Source organism: Bos indicus x Bos taurus, chromosome 16 (assembly GCF_003369695.1).
Source record: "Bos indicus x Bos taurus breed Angus x Brahman F1 hybrid chromosome 16, Bos_hybrid_MaternalHap_v2.0, whole genome shotgun sequence".
NCBI classification, from domain to species: domain Eukaryota; kingdom Metazoa; phylum Chordata; class Mammalia; order Artiodactyla; family Bovidae; genus Bos; species Bos indicus x Bos taurus.
Window position 1 is genome coordinate 67243876 of NC_040091.1, and position 19704 is coordinate 67263579.

The 19704-nt window shown below is 39.4% G+C and overlaps 1 protein-coding gene across 1 annotated transcript in view; it reads left to right on the top strand.

Annotated features, from left to right (window-relative positions):
- The window catches only part of PLA2G4A (phospholipase A2 group IVA), a 174333-nt gene that overhangs the window by 64420 nt on the left and 90209 nt on the right, over positions 1 to 19704 (top strand). Inside the window, exons 4-5 of the mRNA XM_027565600.1 lie at positions 9804 to 9952; positions 11030 to 11143. Of these exons, the coding sequence (XP_027421401.1) occupies positions 9804 to 9952; positions 11030 to 11143 (263 nt within the window). The remainder of the gene's footprint in view (positions 1 to 9803; positions 9953 to 11029; positions 11144 to 19704) is intronic.

A 19704-nucleotide genomic window follows, 5' to 3' on the forward strand; every position in this document is an offset into this window, starting at 1 on the left:
GAGATAAATAAATGAGAAATCTCTGAAAGGAGGTGGAGTAGTCTGAAACTGAGAAAAGAGTATATGGAAACTTATTCTTCTAAGACATCAGGGAAGAATTTAAGTATGAATAAATACAATTTCCTATTATAAATATATTTTTTAAATTGTGAGGGATGGGGAAGAGAAACTAGAAGAGAACATTTAATCTTCTCCTTCTTGTTTTCCTAGTGAAGTGTGAACCCGAGTTGTTTTCTGAGATGAGAAATAGTGAGTAGGGTAGGCGACTCAAGAAAAGCAGTAAATGTTTGAACAACCACGTGGAGGATGGAAATAAAAAAGAATAGGGATTAGTTATATGTTTGTTCAAGTTAATAGTTAAATGAACATTGGACTATGCTGAAGTAACTAACAGTGGAGCATTCCTTTTTCCTAAGAGCAATTTAGAAAACACAGATTAAATTAATTTTTTAAATGTCTGAAAGATTGAAAAGCCGCTGAGTCAACTAGGATTTGCGGGACTAAGATCTCAGTGAGAGGAGAAGTCACTGAATTAGGTCCAGTATTCTGCTAGCCACTTCCCGCTCAATCCACTGTGGAACCTCAGTGGGTGTAGGGGTGATGAGGACGTGAGGCGTGGCCACGTAGTGAAGAAGCAGGGAGTCCACTAGAACTTTGCAATCTCAAAGGACGTGGGGATATGAAAGCTGGATTTCAGCACCAAGTCAGTTAGAATTTGACGGACAAGATCCCCGAGAGAAGAGAAGCATAGAGAAGCATGGAAGTCAGCACCTGCACCATGTATAGGAGCCAAATTTGTAATTTATGCAAGGCAACAGGCTAAGAAGCCAACACAAAATATGAGAAAAGCAAAGCAGTGTTGTTGGCAGTATCATAGTGCTAAGAGGAAAAGAAAAATGGGTATTAGAACTGCCAAATAAAAGGGGCCAAGGAAACGCCCCAGGCCCTCAGTTGAGAGATTTTGGATGAGAATGGATAAGAAGTAGACTGACCTTTAAAAATCCTGGGTTGTAGGCTGCACATATCCCCAGATGTTCAAGATAATGCCTTCCTGATGATTGCCAACAAAGGTCCATCTAGTCAAGGCTATGGTTTTTCCAGTGGTCATGTATGGATGTGAGAGTTGGGCTGTGAAGAAAGCTGAGCACCGAAGAATGGATGCTTTTGAACTGTGGTGTTGGAGAAGACTTTTGAGAGTCCCTTGGACTGCAAGGAGATCCAACCAGTCCATCCTAAAGGAGATCAGTCCTGGGTGTTCTTTGGAAGGACTGATGCTAAAGCTGAAACTCCAATACTTTGGCCACCTCATGTGAAGAGTTGACTCATTGGAAAGGACTCTGATGCTGGGAGAGATTGGGGGCAGGAGGAGAAGGGGACGACAGAGGATGAGATGGCTGGATGGCATCACCGACTTGATGGACATGAGTTTGGGTGAACTCCGGGAGTTGGTGATGGACAGGAAGGCCTGACATGCTGCAATTCATGGGGTTGCAAAGAGTCGGACATGACTGAGCGACTGAACTGAACTGAACTGAAGGAAGTTGAAGAGAGAGAATTAGTAAACTGAATAGGCCAGTAGAAAGTATCCAGACTAAAATACAGAGAACAAAATGTGAAATAAAATATAGTTTAAAGTATAATGAATATCTGGGGTATGATTTAAAAATCTCTGGGGAAGAGAAAGAGAATGGGGCAGAAATAATATTTGAAGATATAATGGCTGAGAATTTTCTATAACTGATAAAAACGCTGTTATAAACTCAAGGGTAAATACAAAAAAATCGGATATTATGCATATTGCATTAAAACTGTTGAAAACTAAAGGCAAAGAAAAAACATCCTAAAAACATCCAGAGGGGAAAAGACATATTCAGAATAGCAAGAGCTGACTTATTGGAAAAGACCCTGATGCTGGAAAAGATTGACAGCAGGAGGAGAAAGGGGAGACAGAGGATAAGATGGTTAGGTAGTATCACGACTCAACGGACATGAGTTTGAACAAACTCTGGGAGGTGGTGAAGGACAAGGAAGCCTGGCGTGCTGCAGTCCATGGGGTCGCAAAGAGTCAGACACGACTGGGCAACTGAACAAGAGAAAAGCAAAAAACTGAAAGTAAATTCCTCAACAGACCAGATCGGAGCCATGAGGTAACAGAATGACATTTTTTAAGTGCTGAAATAAAATAATAATAATAATTTACAGTATAATAAATTACTTAAAATGCAATGATAATTATCATAATTTATGATAAAACTATTATTTATTATAAACTGTAATAATACTAATTGGAGTTGCTACAAGCTTAAATGAATACAGCAGACAGTCTGTAAGTCCATCAACACTTATTCAACCTCTTGATTAATGAAATGTTTTTATTGTAGTAATAGGGTTAAAGGCAGCATTTCTAATTAATAATGCCAAGTTTATTGGACAAGATTTTGAGTATGTCTTTTACTTAAGAACATATCCAACAGACCGATAGAAACACATAAAGAATTATTCAACCTCAGATAGTCATGCAAGATGTGTGAATTTAATCTACAGTGAGATATTGTTACATGTCCACCGGATGTTTAAAATGACAAAAGTGACTATTAAATATGGAGAAGGATTTCTGCCATGTGAGTATTAACACCAGGATGTGCAAAGGCATAATAATTCCACATCCAAGGAATTGCATTCTTAGGAATTTCACGTCAGAAACATAAAAATGTGTGCACCAAATGTCTCGTCCAAGACTGTTCATAGCAGCACCATTAGTAATAGCCCAAAGTAGAAACAATCCAACGCCCACTAACGGTGGAATGGATAAACATTTTATGAAATGCTCAGACAGTAAAACAGTTTACTCTAGGAATGAATGAATGTGTCGATACGGATGAATCTCACAAACTTAATGGTGAGCAGAGTAAGCCAGACTGATAAGTACAGGAGTACATACTGTTCTTGATTCTATTTATATAAGGATACAAATACAAGTAAAAATATTCTCTAGTGACAATGTAATGGTCACCCTTCTGGAGGAGATGGGGAAGGCTTTTGGAGTGCTGATATTGTTCTGTATCTCGATCCGGGTGGTGGTATCATGGATGAATTCCTTTTATGAAAATTCAGCAAACTGTATGATTAAAATCATCTATTAATAATTTTTCTGCATCTATCTTATACTTCAATAAAAATACTACATTAAGAAAGGAACTAAACTGTTACTGAAATTCATATGTTTATAGTGGAGCTAACCATCACTTTCCCAGGGTTTATGTTAGTAAATGAGCTGGCTTGGTGCAGGGAGCGCAGAAGAAGCCTGAGCCCCGAATTGATGCATTCAAACTGTGGTGTTGGAGAAGACTCTTGAGAGTCCCTTGGACAGCAAGGAGATCAAAGCAGTCAATCCTAAAGGAAATCAACCCTGGATATCCCTTGAAAGGATTGTTGCTGAAGCTCCAATACTTTGGCCATCTGATGTGAAGAGCTGACTCTTTGGAAAAGATCCTGGTGTTGGGAAAGATTGAGGGCAGAAGGAGAGGGGGTCGGGAGAGGATGAGAAGGTTAGATAGCATCACCAACTCGATGGACATTAATCTGAACAACCTCTGGGAGGTAGTGAAGTATAGAGGAGCCTGTACTCCCTTGTGTGTGCACAGAGAGCACCACTCCTCTGGTGTGGTGCCGTCCATGGGGTTGCAAAGAGTCAGACGTGACTTAGCAATTGAACAACAAAAAATGTGGAAATAGTGAAAAGGTTGGCATCATAAAACATTTATGTTTTTAAACCTTTAAGTTTAAAAGCTTTAAGTTCTCCATCTAATTATTATTCCTAAATCATAAATATTTAAAGGAGTGACCCCATTGGAAGATAGTATTTAGAGGCATTTTTTCAACAAATTATTATTTAATTTTTGGTCTTACTATGGCATTCATACTTTGGTGGCAACTGAAGTAGAACACCTGAATATTAGTCCATCACCTTAAATAGATTGCCAGCTCACACACCCTCATGTACTTTATTCTTGGATTTGTTTTCATTTGGTCACTTGAAAATGTGTTTAATGGCTAGAGAGAAACAGACATGAATTAATTTATTGTGCTTAATATAGTCTACAGGCAGAATAACTCCATGACGAAGTCTGGTGAGCTTGTTGACTTCTCAGTGCCAAAATGTTCCTACTTTTCTGTGGGTGTTATTAAACCATTGTTCTTTATTTGATTGTCATGTGTGTGCTATCTGCTCAGTCGTGTTCGACTCTTTGCAACCCCATAGACTATAGCCCACCAGGCTCCTCTGTCCATGGAATTCTCCAGGCAAGAATACTGGAATGGGTTGCCATTTCCTTCTCCAGGGGATCTTCCTGCCCCAGGAGCCAAACCCGGGTCTCCTGCATTGCAGGTGGATTCTTTACTATCTGAGCCACCAGGGAAGCCAGTGATATATGATTGTCATAATGTACTTTAAACCCCACTTTTCAAACTTGTGTGCCTAAGTATCATCTGATAAAGTTGTTAAAATGCAGATTTCCAGGTCCATGCTGAAGACTGAAAATGCAAGGTGTCTGCATTTTAACACTCCAGGTGATTCTGTGGAGATACTTTAGTGGACTGTGTTTTGGGAAACACTACTTTAAGCTCATTGTCAGTGGATTGCAGCTATTCAGAATGGGTTTTTTTTTTTTTTTAATTTATCTGGCTGCCTTGGGTCTTAGATGTAGCACTTGGCCCTTTTGCTGCATCATGCAGGATCTTTCATTGTGGGGCACAGACTCTCAGATGTGGCGTGTAGGCTCCAATTGCAGCTCATGGGCTTCGTTGCTCAGAGGCATGTAGGATCTTAGTTCCTTGGCCAGATATCCAACCTGAGTCCTCTGCATTGAAAAGTGAATTCTTAACCACTGGACCACCAGGGAAGTCCCCAGAATGGGATATTTTACTGTAGATTTGGTGGGGGGACTTTTCCTTTGTTTTTTGTTTGTTTGTTTGTTGCGTATATCACATGAATTGTAACATTATGGGGCATCTTTGGGCTTTACCAGTGGCTCAGCAGTAAAGAATCCACCTGCAATGCAGGAGACTCTGGACACTCAGGTTTGATCCCTAGATCAGGAAGATCCCCTGGAAGAGGGCATGGCAGTCAAATCCAGTATTCGTGCCTGGGAAATCCCATGGACAGGGGAGCCTGGTGGACTACAGTCCACGGGATTGCAAAGAGTAGGACATGACTGAAGCAACTAAGTACAGCACGAGTCATCTTTATTTGAAGCAAAGGGTTTAAGGTGCTACTGAGCAAAGTGGATATGAGAAAGCAAATGGAGCATATTTAAGATCAAACTAGGAGTTTGGAAGCTGCCACCAGCTTCTGTGATGAGTCATAATATATGACTCAGACAAAGCTGAAATGACAGATGGCCTTGTTATGACTTTAGGCGGGCACTCCTTCAACTACTGAAGTTTATGAGAAGTTTTACAACCCGGGAATTCTGAAGTTATTTCTGATGCGTGTAGTTTCATGTCATCTTTATGGGAGCAAAAAAGATCTGTATCTCACACCGCCAACATTTCTGTTAGTCACGATTCAAACAAAAGGAAACGATGTAAGAAAGTCTGTGCCCACGCATTGCATCTTTACCACCTCTTTCATTGGAGCTAATCAAGGTGAAGCTGAATCAGTGGCTCAACACCCTGTTAATCTGATAGGCATTAATTCACAAAGGCATGAAATAAAGTTTTTTTTTTTTTCACGTGTTTGACTTTTTCTCCCCTTAATGCATTTCTAGGAATTACTCTGAAGTATGGGCTACGTTTTGCTGTCAAAAATGGACTGATGTCCCCTTTCAGAGCTTCCTGCCAATGAAGATTATAGATTATGTTTTTTTTAAAGTGAGCTGAGATATGTAATTCTCTTAATCCAATTTTAAAATAGCTTCTTAAAACTTCCTTTCATCCTGTGTTGCCCACCACTGATACAGCTGTTTCTTAACTTGCAGAGATAAGCAATGGTGCAGATTGCAGTATCACGGTTTGCAGCTGTCAGTGGTTTTCCACTGTCTAGCAACCTTTGATGTCTCCTCTTCGATGTGTCTTATTAATGAAGCAAAACTAGAAAAACCACCAGTCTTGACAAAAACTTTTAGAGTATTGACTGTATTCAAAAGTAAAAATAAGAATCTAAAATGACAGCTTTGCACCAGATTTCAATTTTTTCTTTTTTAAAAACTGTCCATTGGACTTCCCTTGTCCAGTGGTTAAAACTGCACTGCCAGTGCAAGAGGTATGGGTCACTTCCAGACCGGGGAACTAAATTCCTCACGCCATGTGGCATGGCCAAAAGATTAAAAAAAAAAAATCTGTCCATGTTCTGACATATAAACACAGGGCTGGCATCATGTTGTATGGGATTTCTTAATTATTTTGCAAGAGTTAGAATCTGGAAAAGCATATGACCCAATGAGAGTCCAAAATGAGAAGATGGTAATATCGCTGGTTGATTCATGCCACTTCAATTTGCTGCTTCCTTCCTCTATCTAGTTCCTCACAAAGAACTTCACTTTCTACTTTTTCTTTCTTATTTGACTGGAGAAAACCTGTCCCTTCTCTTTTTCAAAGATTCAAATAAAGATCAAACCTCATAAGGCCATTTCTCCACCTACGATTTAACATTATGTGCGTGTAACCACCTGGGTGACTGAGTTACTAGTCACTAGGTTAGTGTATCTGCTTGTCTTCCTTGCCTCTAAAATTAGGCTCTTAGCATCTGACTCACTTCCACATTTCAAATCTGCGCCTTCGTGTTTGACTCCCTCAAACCGCTTCTTGAAGGGCAGTCCCTGGCGTTCAGTAGGCACCCAAATATTTGTTGAATGAGTGAATGATGTATACCATGTTTACTTCCCCTTCCTGGCATACTTTTTGTTTTCCAAGATTAGCTTTTGCTTGTTTTTTTGTTTTCCAATATTTTCTTGTTGTTGTTAAGTCTCTAAGTTGGGTCTGAGTCTTGACGCCCCCAGGGACTGTAGCCCGCCAGACTCCTCTGTCCGTGAGGTTTCCCAGGCAAGAATACTGGAGTGGGTTGCCATTCTCTTCTTCATTTCTAATATTTTGGGGCGGGTTGGGGGGGAAAGAGCATTAGTCCCACAAAAAACTAAATTTACGGGATGAGGAAGGGCTACGTTTTTGTACATTTAATGTGAAGTGGCATTGCATATTCTCTTTAAGAGTATGTATTTACTTCTACTCAGAAAAGGAAAGGTGTTTTTCTTTATACTCTTCCACCTCATGCGATTCTAATAATTTTATTTAGTTATTTTTGGCTGCTCTGGGTCTTCTTTGCTGCATGTGGGCTTTCTCTAGTCGTGGCCAGTAGGACTACCGTCTAATTGCAGTGCATGGAATTCCCATTGCAGATGGTTCTCTTGTTGTGGAGCACAGGCTCTAGGATCAGGGGCTTCAATAATCGTGGCTCTCGGACTCATTAGTTATGACGCCTGGACTCTAGAACACAGGCCCAGGAGTTGTGGTTCATGGGCTTATTTGCCCCACGGCATGTGGAATCTTCACAGACCAGTGATCAAACCTGTATTCGCTGCATTGGTAGGTGGATTTTCAACCACTGGACCACTAAGGAAGTCCTCTACTTGCTATTCTAAATATGTAGTTTTATTTGTGGTTTGCAGCCCTGAGCACTGGTGACATGGCAGAAGCGTGGTTAAGGAAAAGGAACAGTCATCTCTTGGTTGAGGAGTGAGTTGAATCCCCTTGTAGCATGTCCTTCTCTTGTTTGGCCCATTTTCTCTTGCCATCCTTCCTGCCTAGTCTTCTGTTAGTCTTCTAATTTGTCTGCCATTGACCTGTCGAGAGAGAAAAGCGTCAAGTTAGAAATTGCTATATATAAATGTTCTAAACCAATACATTGTGTACCTTACACAATATTACATATCAATCATATCTCAATATGAAGAAATACATAAATTCAATGAAAATAACTAGCTATTTCCTTCTGTCTAAAAGAAAGATATCAAAAGTGTGAACAGACATGATCTCCTCAGATCAACTGAGTAATTGTTTAAAAATGCAGATCCCCATTCTCTCTATTGATCTGATTATGGGTCTTATGGAATGAGGGTCAAAGTTTTGTGTATTTAATCAAAACCCTAGGCATTTATCTTATACTCTCAGTCTAAGACTCAGTTGCCCTTGACTAATGATACATAAACTTCAAGTGGAAAAATTAACTAAATGACAATCCCAAATGCTTATTCTTCTTTTGTAGATCTTCTAACTTAACAGTTAAAACAAAAAGCCCACTTAAAAAGTCTGATAACCACAGAGAAGAACTGTGATGGGCATCAATTACATTATTTGACCATAACTATTGTAAAAGGACAAAGTATATTTTAAAAAATTATTCCAAAAATTATTCTTTGAAAGCCAGTCATTTAAGAACTATTGTTTTTGCTTTTCCTTTGTTTTCAATGTTTGCATCTTTTTTTGTGTGAACTTTTGCACCTCTGTCTCTTTCTTTCCACCCTTACCCTCTCTGTTTCCACTCTCCCTCTCTTTCCTTTCTCCTGTCTCCCTTCTTCTTCTCCAAAACTCCTTTCCAGCTCCTCTTTCCTTGGCAAGCCACCCATTATGATCACATCTTTAGCATTTAAGAGCATGATGTCATTGAGAGAATGACCGTTGCAGTCGCATCTTGCTCTGATACTTACTAGCTGTGTGATATTAACACTTCTCATTTCTTGTTGCCTCAACACTAAAAGTACTTTATAGTGCTGTTTTGTGAGATTAGAATGAGACTCCCGCGTGTGAAGTGCTCAGCAGAAATCCTGTCAGTCATCACTCGATGGCTGGTTTTTGTGGTCTTGAGTTATAATGGCCACACAGGAAAGGATGTGTTAAAGAGAAAAGTTGAGTCCTTAAGTTAGGGGACCTTAAACATTGTGATAGTTGTTAGATTCTGAAGACGTTGTTCACAGTCTTGTAAGAAAAGTGCAGTAGTGTAAGATGAGGATTCAGAGGAGCCACTAAAGAGAGAATGATCAATATTTCCACGCACAGGGTCAGTTGCCTAGCTATTAAATATATATAGAGAGAGGGAGGAAATTTAAACAGTTCATTACAGTTATTTCTCTCAGTTTAAAATGGTACTCATATCATGTCCTGACTCAGTGGGTCTTTGCATGCAACTGAAAAAGCTGTCACTTCCTTGATATACTCACTTCCATCTGATTGAGTACCCCCATAATAAATACAGAAATATGTATTGACTACTATTGTAAATGCCTCCTGTTAGAGTTTTTCAGTGTACAATTTGTACAACCATCCAAGGCAGCCTTATAACCTTAAACAGTATTTATGTCACACTGGCTTCATTATTTGGTTTGGCAAATAACGTAGTTGGGTAATTTTTCTAATACAAACAATCATGATGATCCTGAGCTCATAATCTTGTCACCATTGTAGTCCTGGGGTAGAGGTTATGTTGTGGTTAGCTAAATGAGATTGTTATCATTGTCTGCAGTTGGACTGAGATGTTGATTGCAGTGACCATGACCTCTAGGCAGTCCGAGGAATTCTAAATAGGTCTCCTAATAAATGATTCCCTCTCAAAGGACTGTTAGGAAGTACAGGGGCATAATATTTAGAAAGCATATAACCTACAATGTTCTTCCATTATATATTATTTGGTCTCAGACATTTCAAATATGTAATTGTAGATTCATTGAAAATAACCTAACACATGTCAATAAAAACAAATCAGAATTTAATCACATTTTTGCTTCCTTTTCACTTGTGTTTAATGTCTACAGTTGACACTCCAGACCCCTATGTGGAACTTTTCATCTCTTCAACCCCCGACAGCAGGAAGAGAACAAGACACTTCAATAATGACATAAACCCTGTGTGGAATGAGACCTTTGAATTTATTTTGGATCCTAATCAGGAAAATATTTTGGAGGTAAGTGAGTCATTGGGGGATAGTGGGTCAGTGGGGGTCAAGTGAGTCACTGGAGGGGGGGGGGCGGTTATCTTCAAGTTGAGCTTGAAAGCATCAAATTTTTCCTCTCACTGCCTTCATCCTTCTTGGTTAGGTAGTTGGAATACAGCTGTGCAGTATATGGTAGATGAGCTTCTAGCTGCTACACATCAAGGTATGTGAGTGTCCAAATGCAGAAGTTAGGTGGGGCTAGAGTCTTTAATCGGAGAAGGCAATGGCACCCGACTCCAGTACTCTTGCCTGGAGGATCCCATGGATGGAGGAGCCTGGTAGGCTATAGTCCATGGGGTCGCTGAGAGTGGGACATGACTGAGCAACTTCCTTTTCACTTTTCACTTTCATGCATTGGAGAAGGAGATGGCAACCCACTCCAGTGTTCTTGCCTGGAGAATCCCAGGGACGGGGGAGCCTGGTGGGCTTCCGTCTATGGGGTCACACAGAGTCGGACACGACTGGGGCGACTTAGCAGCAGCAGCAGCAGAGTCTTTAATCCTCACCATGTACTTTGCTACAGTCCATGGGGTCACAGGAGTCAGAGTGATTTACTGACTAAACCATGCCAATCAATTGCACTTTGGAGAAAACATTCTTTCTGTTTTAAAAGGGAGGATCCGAGTACAAAAGATAAAATATTGCCAATTGATTAGGATGTCAAAATAAGTTAACTTTATTAGCTTAAATTTGAAATACTTAGCTTTAAAATAAGTTCACATAGATCTTTTCCAACCGTTGCATGAGTTTTCTACATTAACTTCTTTCTCATATTCCAAAATAGCATTTCCTCTGACAGGGGAGAAATTTCATTTTTCAAAATGTGATAATGAACAGGTCAGTCACAAAAGTGAAAACATGAATGATTATGTTAGAAACTCAGAAAAGACAAAGTATTATTACTAGTAGAATATTTAGGATTTCAAATGACTATTAAATATTACTTGAAATTTTTCATTTTTTTAAAGTGTGGTGGAGATTTTAGATATAATTTCCAAAGATCCTGGAAAAATTTGATACCTGTGCTCTATTTTTAACTCTCTACAGATCACTTTAATGGATGCCAATTATGTTATGGATGAAACTCTTGGGACGACAACGTTTCCCATATCTTCTATGAAAGTGGGAGAGAAGAAACAGGTTCCTTTTATTTTCAATCAAGTAAGCAACACAACAGAATTATTTTTCAACCTTATATCAGATAAAGTCTAGTTAATCTGGAAAGTTGGAGTTTAATGTTTGGAAATCCTTCCCTTCCTTCCTTTCTTTTTTTCTTAGGTGTGCTGCATTTTTGAGATTTCAATAATTTTTTTGAGAATAATAAAACTCTAGAAAAATTATTTACACTGAGCAAACATTAGATTCTTTTTACAGGAAACAAGCATTTTACAATGAGAAATGTAAGCAACTGGTAGACCAGGATTCAGAAAGTGTCAATGCATTAATTTATTCTTGTTGGGTACAGCTCAGTGTTTTTGTCCCTTCAAATGATTTTCCAAATCTCTCTCCTCTCACCTAAATGTACGTATCTCTTAATCTTACCTCCTTTCCTAACAGTTACCATCCTGAATTATCTCTTTCTTCATGAACCTCCATGATAATTACATGTTGTTCATTGGGACTGAATCTTTTAACCTCTTCAAACTAACATCCTGTAGGCCAGGAATTTAGAATAGTGGTCATGCATGCCTAAGAACTGACTTAAGCCCTGAGGACTACATGATCAGTTCTTGTAGTCAGAGGAACCCTGGTGCCTTATGAGCACTGCAGTCACACACTCCCCACTGATCCCTTTAGCTGCTCCAGGAAGCATGTCTTCTATATGTTTTCTGTCCAGTGCCAAGAGATACACTGGCCACATTTTAAAGTTATTTCATTCATTCCTCTTTCAAGTGTTTACTGGAGTCTACCCATCACTGTGTTGTGGTCAAGGCATCTAAAGGAGAATAACATACAGGAAGCTTTTCCCTCAATTATCTTCATCTGGGGCAGAGGTGAGGTAGAGGTTGGGAAAGCAAATGGGTATAGGGAGATATATGTGATGAAAAGAAACCACCACACAGCAAGATAAAGTATCAGTGAGGTATATACAGGGTGCAGTGGGAAGACAGAATAAAGAGTGTGTTATGAGAGGAGGCCAGGTGTGGATCCGTATCAGTAGGTGATTTTGAGCAGGTCAAACAGTGAACATAGCTGTTAACACTTTGTCATTTGAAGCCAGCTTGTTTGGTGTTTAAATCCCACCTTTGTTTCTTACCATCTGTTTCATCCTGGTAAAATCACTTAGCTTCTCTGAATCTCGATTTACTCACCTGTGAAGTGGAGATCCCTCGAGGAGGAAATGGCAATCCACTCCAGTATTCTTGCCTGGAAAATTCAATGCCCAGAGGAGCATGGTGGGCTACAGTCCATGGGGTCTCAAGAGTTGGACATGACTGAGTGACTGAGCATGCAAAGTGGAGATAATATCTCATAGGAGAATTGCTATGATTAAATGAGTTAATTCTATTTATATATATCTATATAATTTATATGTAATATAGCAAATATATTGTAATGCATATTACATTTAAATATACTCTGATATAATTATTCAGTTCAGTTCAGTCGCTCAGTTGTGCCCGACTCTTTGTGACCCCATGAATCACAGCAAGCCAGGCCTCCCTGTCCATCACCAACTCCTGGAGTTCACTCAAACTCATGTCCATCAAATCGATGATGCCATCCAGCCATCTCATCCTCTGTTGTCCCCTTCTCCTCCTGCCCCCAATATCTCCCAGCATCAGACTCTTTTCCAATAAGTCAACTCTTCGCATGAGGTGGCCAAAGTATTGGAGTTTCAGCTTCAGCATCAGTCCTTCTAATGAACACCCAGGACTGATCTCCTTTAGGATGGACTGGTTGGATCTCCTTGCAGTCCAAGGGACTCTCAAGAGTCTTCTCCAACACCACAGTTCAAAAGCATCAATTATTTGGTGCTCAGCTTTCTTCACAGTCCAACTCTCACATCCATACATGACTAATGGAAAAACCATAGCCTTGACTAGACGGACCTTAGTTGGCAAAGTAATGTCTCTGCTTTTGAATATGCTATCCAGGTTGGTCATAACTTTCCTTCCAAGGAGTAAGCATCTTTTAATTGGCTGCAATCACCATCTGCAGTGAGTTTGGATCTCCGAAAAATAAAGTTTGACACTGTTTCCACTCTTTCCCCATCTATTTGCCATTAAGTGATGGGACCAGATGCCATGATCTTAGTTTTCTGAATGTTGAGCTTTAAGCCAACTTTTTCACTCTCCTCCTTCACTTTCATCAAGAGGCTTCTTAGTTCCTCTTCAATTTCTGCCATAAGGATTGTGTCGTCTGCATATCTGAGGTTATTGAGATTTCTCCTGGAAATCTTGATTCCAGCTTGTGCTTCTTCCAGCCCAGCGTTTCTCATAATGTACTCTGCATATAAGTTAAATAAGCAGGGTGACAATATACAGCTTTGATGTAGTCCTTTTCCTATTTGGAACCAGTCTGTTGTTCCATGTCCAGTTCTAACTGTTGCTTCCTGACCTGCATACTGGTTTCTCAAGAGACAGGTCAGATGGTCTGGTATTCCCATCTCTTTCAGAATTTTCCACAGTTTATTGTGATCCACACAGTCAAAGGCTTTGGCATAGTCAATAAAACAGAAATAGATATTTTTCTGAAACTCTCTTGCTTTTTCGATGATCCAGCGGATGTTGGCAATTTGATCTCTGGTTCCTCTGCCTTTTCTAAAACCAGCTTGAACATCTGGAAGTTCACTGTTCACGTATTGCTGAAGCCTGGCTTGGAGAATTTTGAGCATTACTTATATTTATATAATTTTGTATGAAATATGATTATCTATTAGTTTATGCATTATGTATATAACATTACATTTAAAATGTGCTCAGTCATGTCCAACTCTCTGAGGCCCCATGGACTGTAGCCCACCAGGCTCCTTTGCCTATGGAATTTTACAGGCAAGAATACTGGAGGGAGGGGCCATTTCCTACTCCAAGGGATCTGCCCAACCCTGGGAGGATCGAACCCACATATAAAATATATAAGAATAATTGATTATAGAAATATAGATAATACTCACATAGATTAGCCATCCATACATATAGTATTTAGTGCCTCATACATGTGAGTGTGCCTATTAAGCAGTATATAAATGTTTGAAAAGAGCTGAATTTCAGTAGGCAGAGAAGAAGTTATGAGCATTCTAGTTCCTAGTAGAAACTGCAAAGGCATGGAGTCTTGAAAAAAGAAAGCAAGCTGAGGCATGACAAGTTACAGAGCTTGGCAAGTACATGCTGGGAGGCACTGGGTAGAGAGTTAGAGGTGGTTAAAGGCTAACATTACCTGGGCATGTTACTAAGGTCAGTTCTCAACAGACCCTTGTTGAGGGCTTTGTAAGCACAATGGGCCTTTCCAAAATGGAACGTTTTTTTCTGCTCTTCAGTCTATGACTCAAAGATTGATTTTAAGAGAGGAAATTGTAGGAAAACATGCATTACCTCTCCTGTCATTTCCTATGCTCAGGTGTGTGGCTGCCGGGCTCTGAAAAAGACTTTGTGCATTCCTGAATTTTGAGTAGCTTATATAATTATTTTCTTTACCGTGCTTGAAAAAACAGTTGGCAAAGCAACTTTTTTTTCATTACACCATTCTCAAGAGTCCTTTGTAGTTTCAATCTGAATGAGAGTTCTTTTTTTTAATTAATTAATTTATTTCTTAAAATTTATTTATTTTTGGCAGCACTGGGTCTTTGTTGCTGCCAGCTAGCTTTTCTCTAGTTGCAGCGAGCAGGGGCTAGTCTCTAATTCTGATGTGCAGGCTTCTCATTGTCAGGGCTTCTCTTGTTGCTGAGCGTGGGCTCTAGGAGCGTGGGCTCTATGGCACAGCCTCAGTAGCTGTGGCTCATAGGCTTAGTTGCTCTGAGGCATATGGAATCTTCCCAGTCCAGGGCTGGAGCCTGCACCTGCTGCATTGGAAGCATCGAGTCTCAACCACTGGACCACCAGGGAAAGTCCCTCCATTAACTTATTTCTAGATACTTTTTAATTCATGAATTTCTATGCCCTAGAAAGAATGTCTTGTTTATCATTTGACTGTTTTTACCCAGAAGTTTCCAATGCTTCCCATTTACAGATATGGAGAATGATAATGTAATAATTAAAATCTAATGATAATGCAATAATGATATCTAATGAAATGATAAAGTAATAATTAAAAAAATCTTTTTTAGGCATCTTTGAAGTATTTACCTAGCCGTAGCTTATTTTTTAATATGAGAATCTGAGTCTTTACAGTGTACCTAAACTTTGTTTAATATCAGGAAAGCTATCAAAAATTTCATTTTCAAGGAACTAATAGTCTGTTTGGAGAAGGAGTAAACATTCATGGTAGGCTGATAAGTAATAGAATAAGCAGTCTCATGACACATCTATTCACTGATTGATTTGTTCAACACTGATTGTGTTCCAGGGAATATTCCAGGTGATAGGCAGACAGCAGAGGACATGGTGAATGATGGTTCCCAGGGAGCTTGCATGTTGAGGGGAAAAGTAAATAGGCACCAGGAAGCAAAAGGATAATCAACATAACATCAGCCAGTGATAAATACTCTGGGGAAAATAAAATAGAGGGGTGTGATAGAGAACAGTTGGTGGGCAGTGGAGTTTATATAGCCAAAAAAGGCCTTTCACAGGTATTATTGTTTTCTTTAAATTTTCTTATCAAAATTTCCAAGCATATGCAACGTTGAAATATTTTTACATTGGATACCCATATAAATGCTACCTGGATTCTACAATTAACATTTTATGCTATTTGCTTTTCACATATTTTTGTATCTGGTCCATCCATCAAACCATCTTGATACATACTTATGTATGTGTATGTATGTGTGTGTATATATATATATATATATATATATATATATAGTGGCCATAATAAGGCTTGTGAGATCTTAGTTCCCTGACTGGGGATCAAATCCAGCCTCTCAGCAGTGAAACTATGGTGTTCTGACCACTGAGCATCCAGGAAAGTCTCCATCTTGATGCATTTGAAAACAAACTGCAGGTCAAGAGGGATGGGACATATGTATACCTATTGCTGATTCATGTTGATGTGTGGCAGAAGCCAACACAGTTCTGTAAAGCAATTATCCTTCAATTAAAAAATAAATAAATTTCTAACTAAAAAATAAAACAGACTGCAGACAACAGCCTGTTTAATCCCTAAGCACACTTCAGCACATCAGTAACTAGAGTTCAGGATTTATGAATTATAATTGCAAGTACCAAATAAATCATGTAGACAGTGTAGACAATGAGAATTATACGGAGGAATCGTTCATCCATTTATACATTTTGCAAATAACAATGGAGCACCTACTGTGTGAACAGTCTTTAGGTACTACTTATTCAGCGATACACAAACAAACAGGAATCCTTCCCCTCCTGGAACTCACATTCTATTGGATTGGCCAAAAATTTTGTTTAGGTTAGTCCCATAACAGCGTACAGAAAACCCGAATGAACTTTTTGCCTAACCCAATACCTAGTAAGATAAATAAGTAAAGGATACCTATGTTGGACAGAGAGCTAAATAAATCAAGGAAGGAGGAGAGGGGAGTAGGCGTATGTCTGTGAAGAGGGTTGCAAATGCAGTTCCAAAAATGTGACTAAGAATAGCATCTGTGATGCTATCTGAAAGCAGAAGGCGCTTGGAGTGGGAAGGTCTTGAAGCAGAAGTTTGCCTGACTTCTTGAGAACAGCGAGAGGGAGAGCGTGGCTGGAGCACAAAGAGTCGCAGGGAGGGTGGCCGGCTGGAAATGAGGACGGGCCTGTGGTCACAGTGGACCCTTGTGGGTCAGTAGTGGGGGCTTGCTCTTAAGGGCAGGATGCAGTTGGGTCACTGAAAGGTCAGAAGGCCATTCTGGTGGAGAGAAGAGCCCTGAGCCTTTGCTCATAGTTCCAGGACTAGAAAGGACAAGCATGTTCAGGAAATGGCGTCTAGATGAGTGCCGGTGGGGGTGTGGGGGTGGGCAGAGCATTCATGTGTGAAGGAAGAATAGGTACCTGGAGATCAAGCCTTAGCAGGGCTCAAATTCGAGATGCTGAAATTCGAGTAGTATCTTACTGATATCAGTGAGTCATGGAAGGTTTTTGACCAGATCATGGGGGAATTTAGAGCAAACAGGATTTGGCTTTTTCCTCAGAAGTATTACTAAGTCAAAAGTTGGTACATAGAGATATAGAATGTTTGATATTGAAAACAGAAGTTGATATAGCTTTAACAGACTAGCTCTGTTGAAAGTGGCAGGTATAGATATGAGGAATACAGGGTGACATGAGCAAATGATACATGTGGCATTAGCTTTAATGTGTCAGGAAAAGGAGAATTGAATGATTGCTCAGTGACAGTGAGAATCAACTGAAGTTGGAAAGCAGGAAGTTTTTCAGCTTTTCCTGAGACTATGATTTATCATTCAATTCAATTTTAGAATGCTCTCTCTCTCTTTTTTTTTTTTTTTTTTTTGAGGAGAAAACTAATTTGAGCCCCACAGTTTTGTTTCCCAGCTAACATTCATAAAATCTGGGTTAGGCTGTGCTTGTTGGAATCATAAGTTTGGAGAGAGTCAGAGTTGTCTTGGTGAGACGTGCAGCTTCTCAGACCCTAGGCTCAGAGTCAGACAGACAGCTGTCTGGGTTGGAATCATGATTTGGCTACTTATTCACTCTGTGATGTCGGATGAATTTTTTTTTTTCTTTTAGCCGTGTATTTCTATTTGTGAAGTAGAGTTATATGTAGTACCTACCTCTAAAGGTTGTGGTTATGGTTAAATGAGTTAATAGATGGAAAGTTTTAGAGCAGTGCCTGGCTCACTAAGCACCAAATAAATATTAAATATTCTCATTATAATTATACTGGCTGGATTGAAGTATTTGTTGAGTGCTTCATGAACCTGACTTAACTCTTAACACTTGCTGATTTGAACTTACTGACCGAAATGAACTTCTTTATATACAGGTAGAGACTGTACATTTAGTGATCATTGTTTCAACCCAGTTCAGAATCAAAAATGCTCTAGTCACCCATTCAGTTCAGTTCAGTTCAGTTCAGTTCAGTCACTCAGTCATGTCCGACTCTTTGCGACCCCAAGAATCACAGCACGCCAGGCCTCCCTGTCCATCACATCTCCTGGAGTTCACTCAAACTCACGTCCATCGAGTCGGTGATGCCATCCAACCATCTCATCCTCTGTCTTCCCCTTTTCCTCCTGCCCCCAATCCCTCCCAGAATCAGAGTCTTTTCCAATGAGTCATCTCTTCGCGTGAGGTGGCCAAAGTACTGGAGTTTCAGCTTTAGCATCATTCCTTCCAAAGAAATCCCAGGGCTGATCTCCTTTAGAATGGACTGGTTGTATATCAAGTGTGACATTTGTTGCAATATCCCATTTTTAAGTGGAAAGATAGGGTTTCTTCTGAATTCAATATGTTTTGTGTAAGCAAAATCACCCACTTCAATAAAATCATGAACATACTAAGGTTTTGAAGTTAGATGGGTAAAAATTACACTTTTTTTTTAATTTTCTAGATGAATCTTTATCTTGGGCCAATACTCTGAGGAAGGTAGTCTTGGATTTCCTACTGTATGGTGTTTCAGTTGGACATATTTATTTGGAAGTTAGTGTTATTGTTTTAAAATAGCCATATCTCATGGTTTCTGTGGTATCTTAACTTTGACTGAATGTTTTCTTTGGTTATTGTGCTTTCCTGATTGCGACTTGAAAATGAATGAGACAGTCCTATAGAAAAGATAGTGACAAAATTAAGAAAAGGTAGTTTTGATGGTGAGTTAGTATCAGAATGATTGCATTGGAAAAGTATGTATTGATATGTGACGGCAAAGACTACGATTTAGCACAGTGAATGAGACAGAGCAGACTTTGGAGGGAAAGCAAGAGATATATATAATTTCATGAGAAATTTGGGAGATCTTCAGCTAAGATGTGAATGCCATTGTATTAACACAGGGCAGAGTTCAGACATAGGTCAAACAATTCCTGACTTTATGAGAGAACGCATTTGTATTTTGGCGTACTAGCAGTGAAAACTTAGGTGAATCTATTTTGATACTTCTACAATTTATAACTTTTAAACTTCGGGGCACCTGAGTGTGCCCTTGCATCCTTGGGATCCTCTTCTGGACCGAAGTTCCATCAAGGACTAGAACACTTTCAGTATGTTTAATGTTACTTATCTGACCTGACAGGCATCAGATACTTTCATTTTTGAATGAATGGATAAATGAATGTGGGAAATACAGGAAACCTGGAAAGTGCTCAGACGAGCATAATGAAAGTAAATGAAGTTTAAAAAAGAGAAAAACTTAAGAGCATGAGACATTCCCATTTGAAAAAGAGGTAGTATTTTGGTTTCATAGTAGTGCTGTAAGAAGTCTGATTTATTGTATGATAGCTAATGGTTACACCGTTCTTTCTGAATTTCCAATCTCCATGTTAAAAAAAAGGGACTTTATGGAAAAAGAGACTGTTGTCAAAAGTAAACAGGAAAACTCTGTGATAAAGTGAAACATGGCTACAGAAGTAATAGTGTATTTTTTTTTTTGTCTTTCAAATCTTTTAAGACTGCCTGGGATATTTTGGGAGGTACAACTGCCCTGAATTCTTGGGT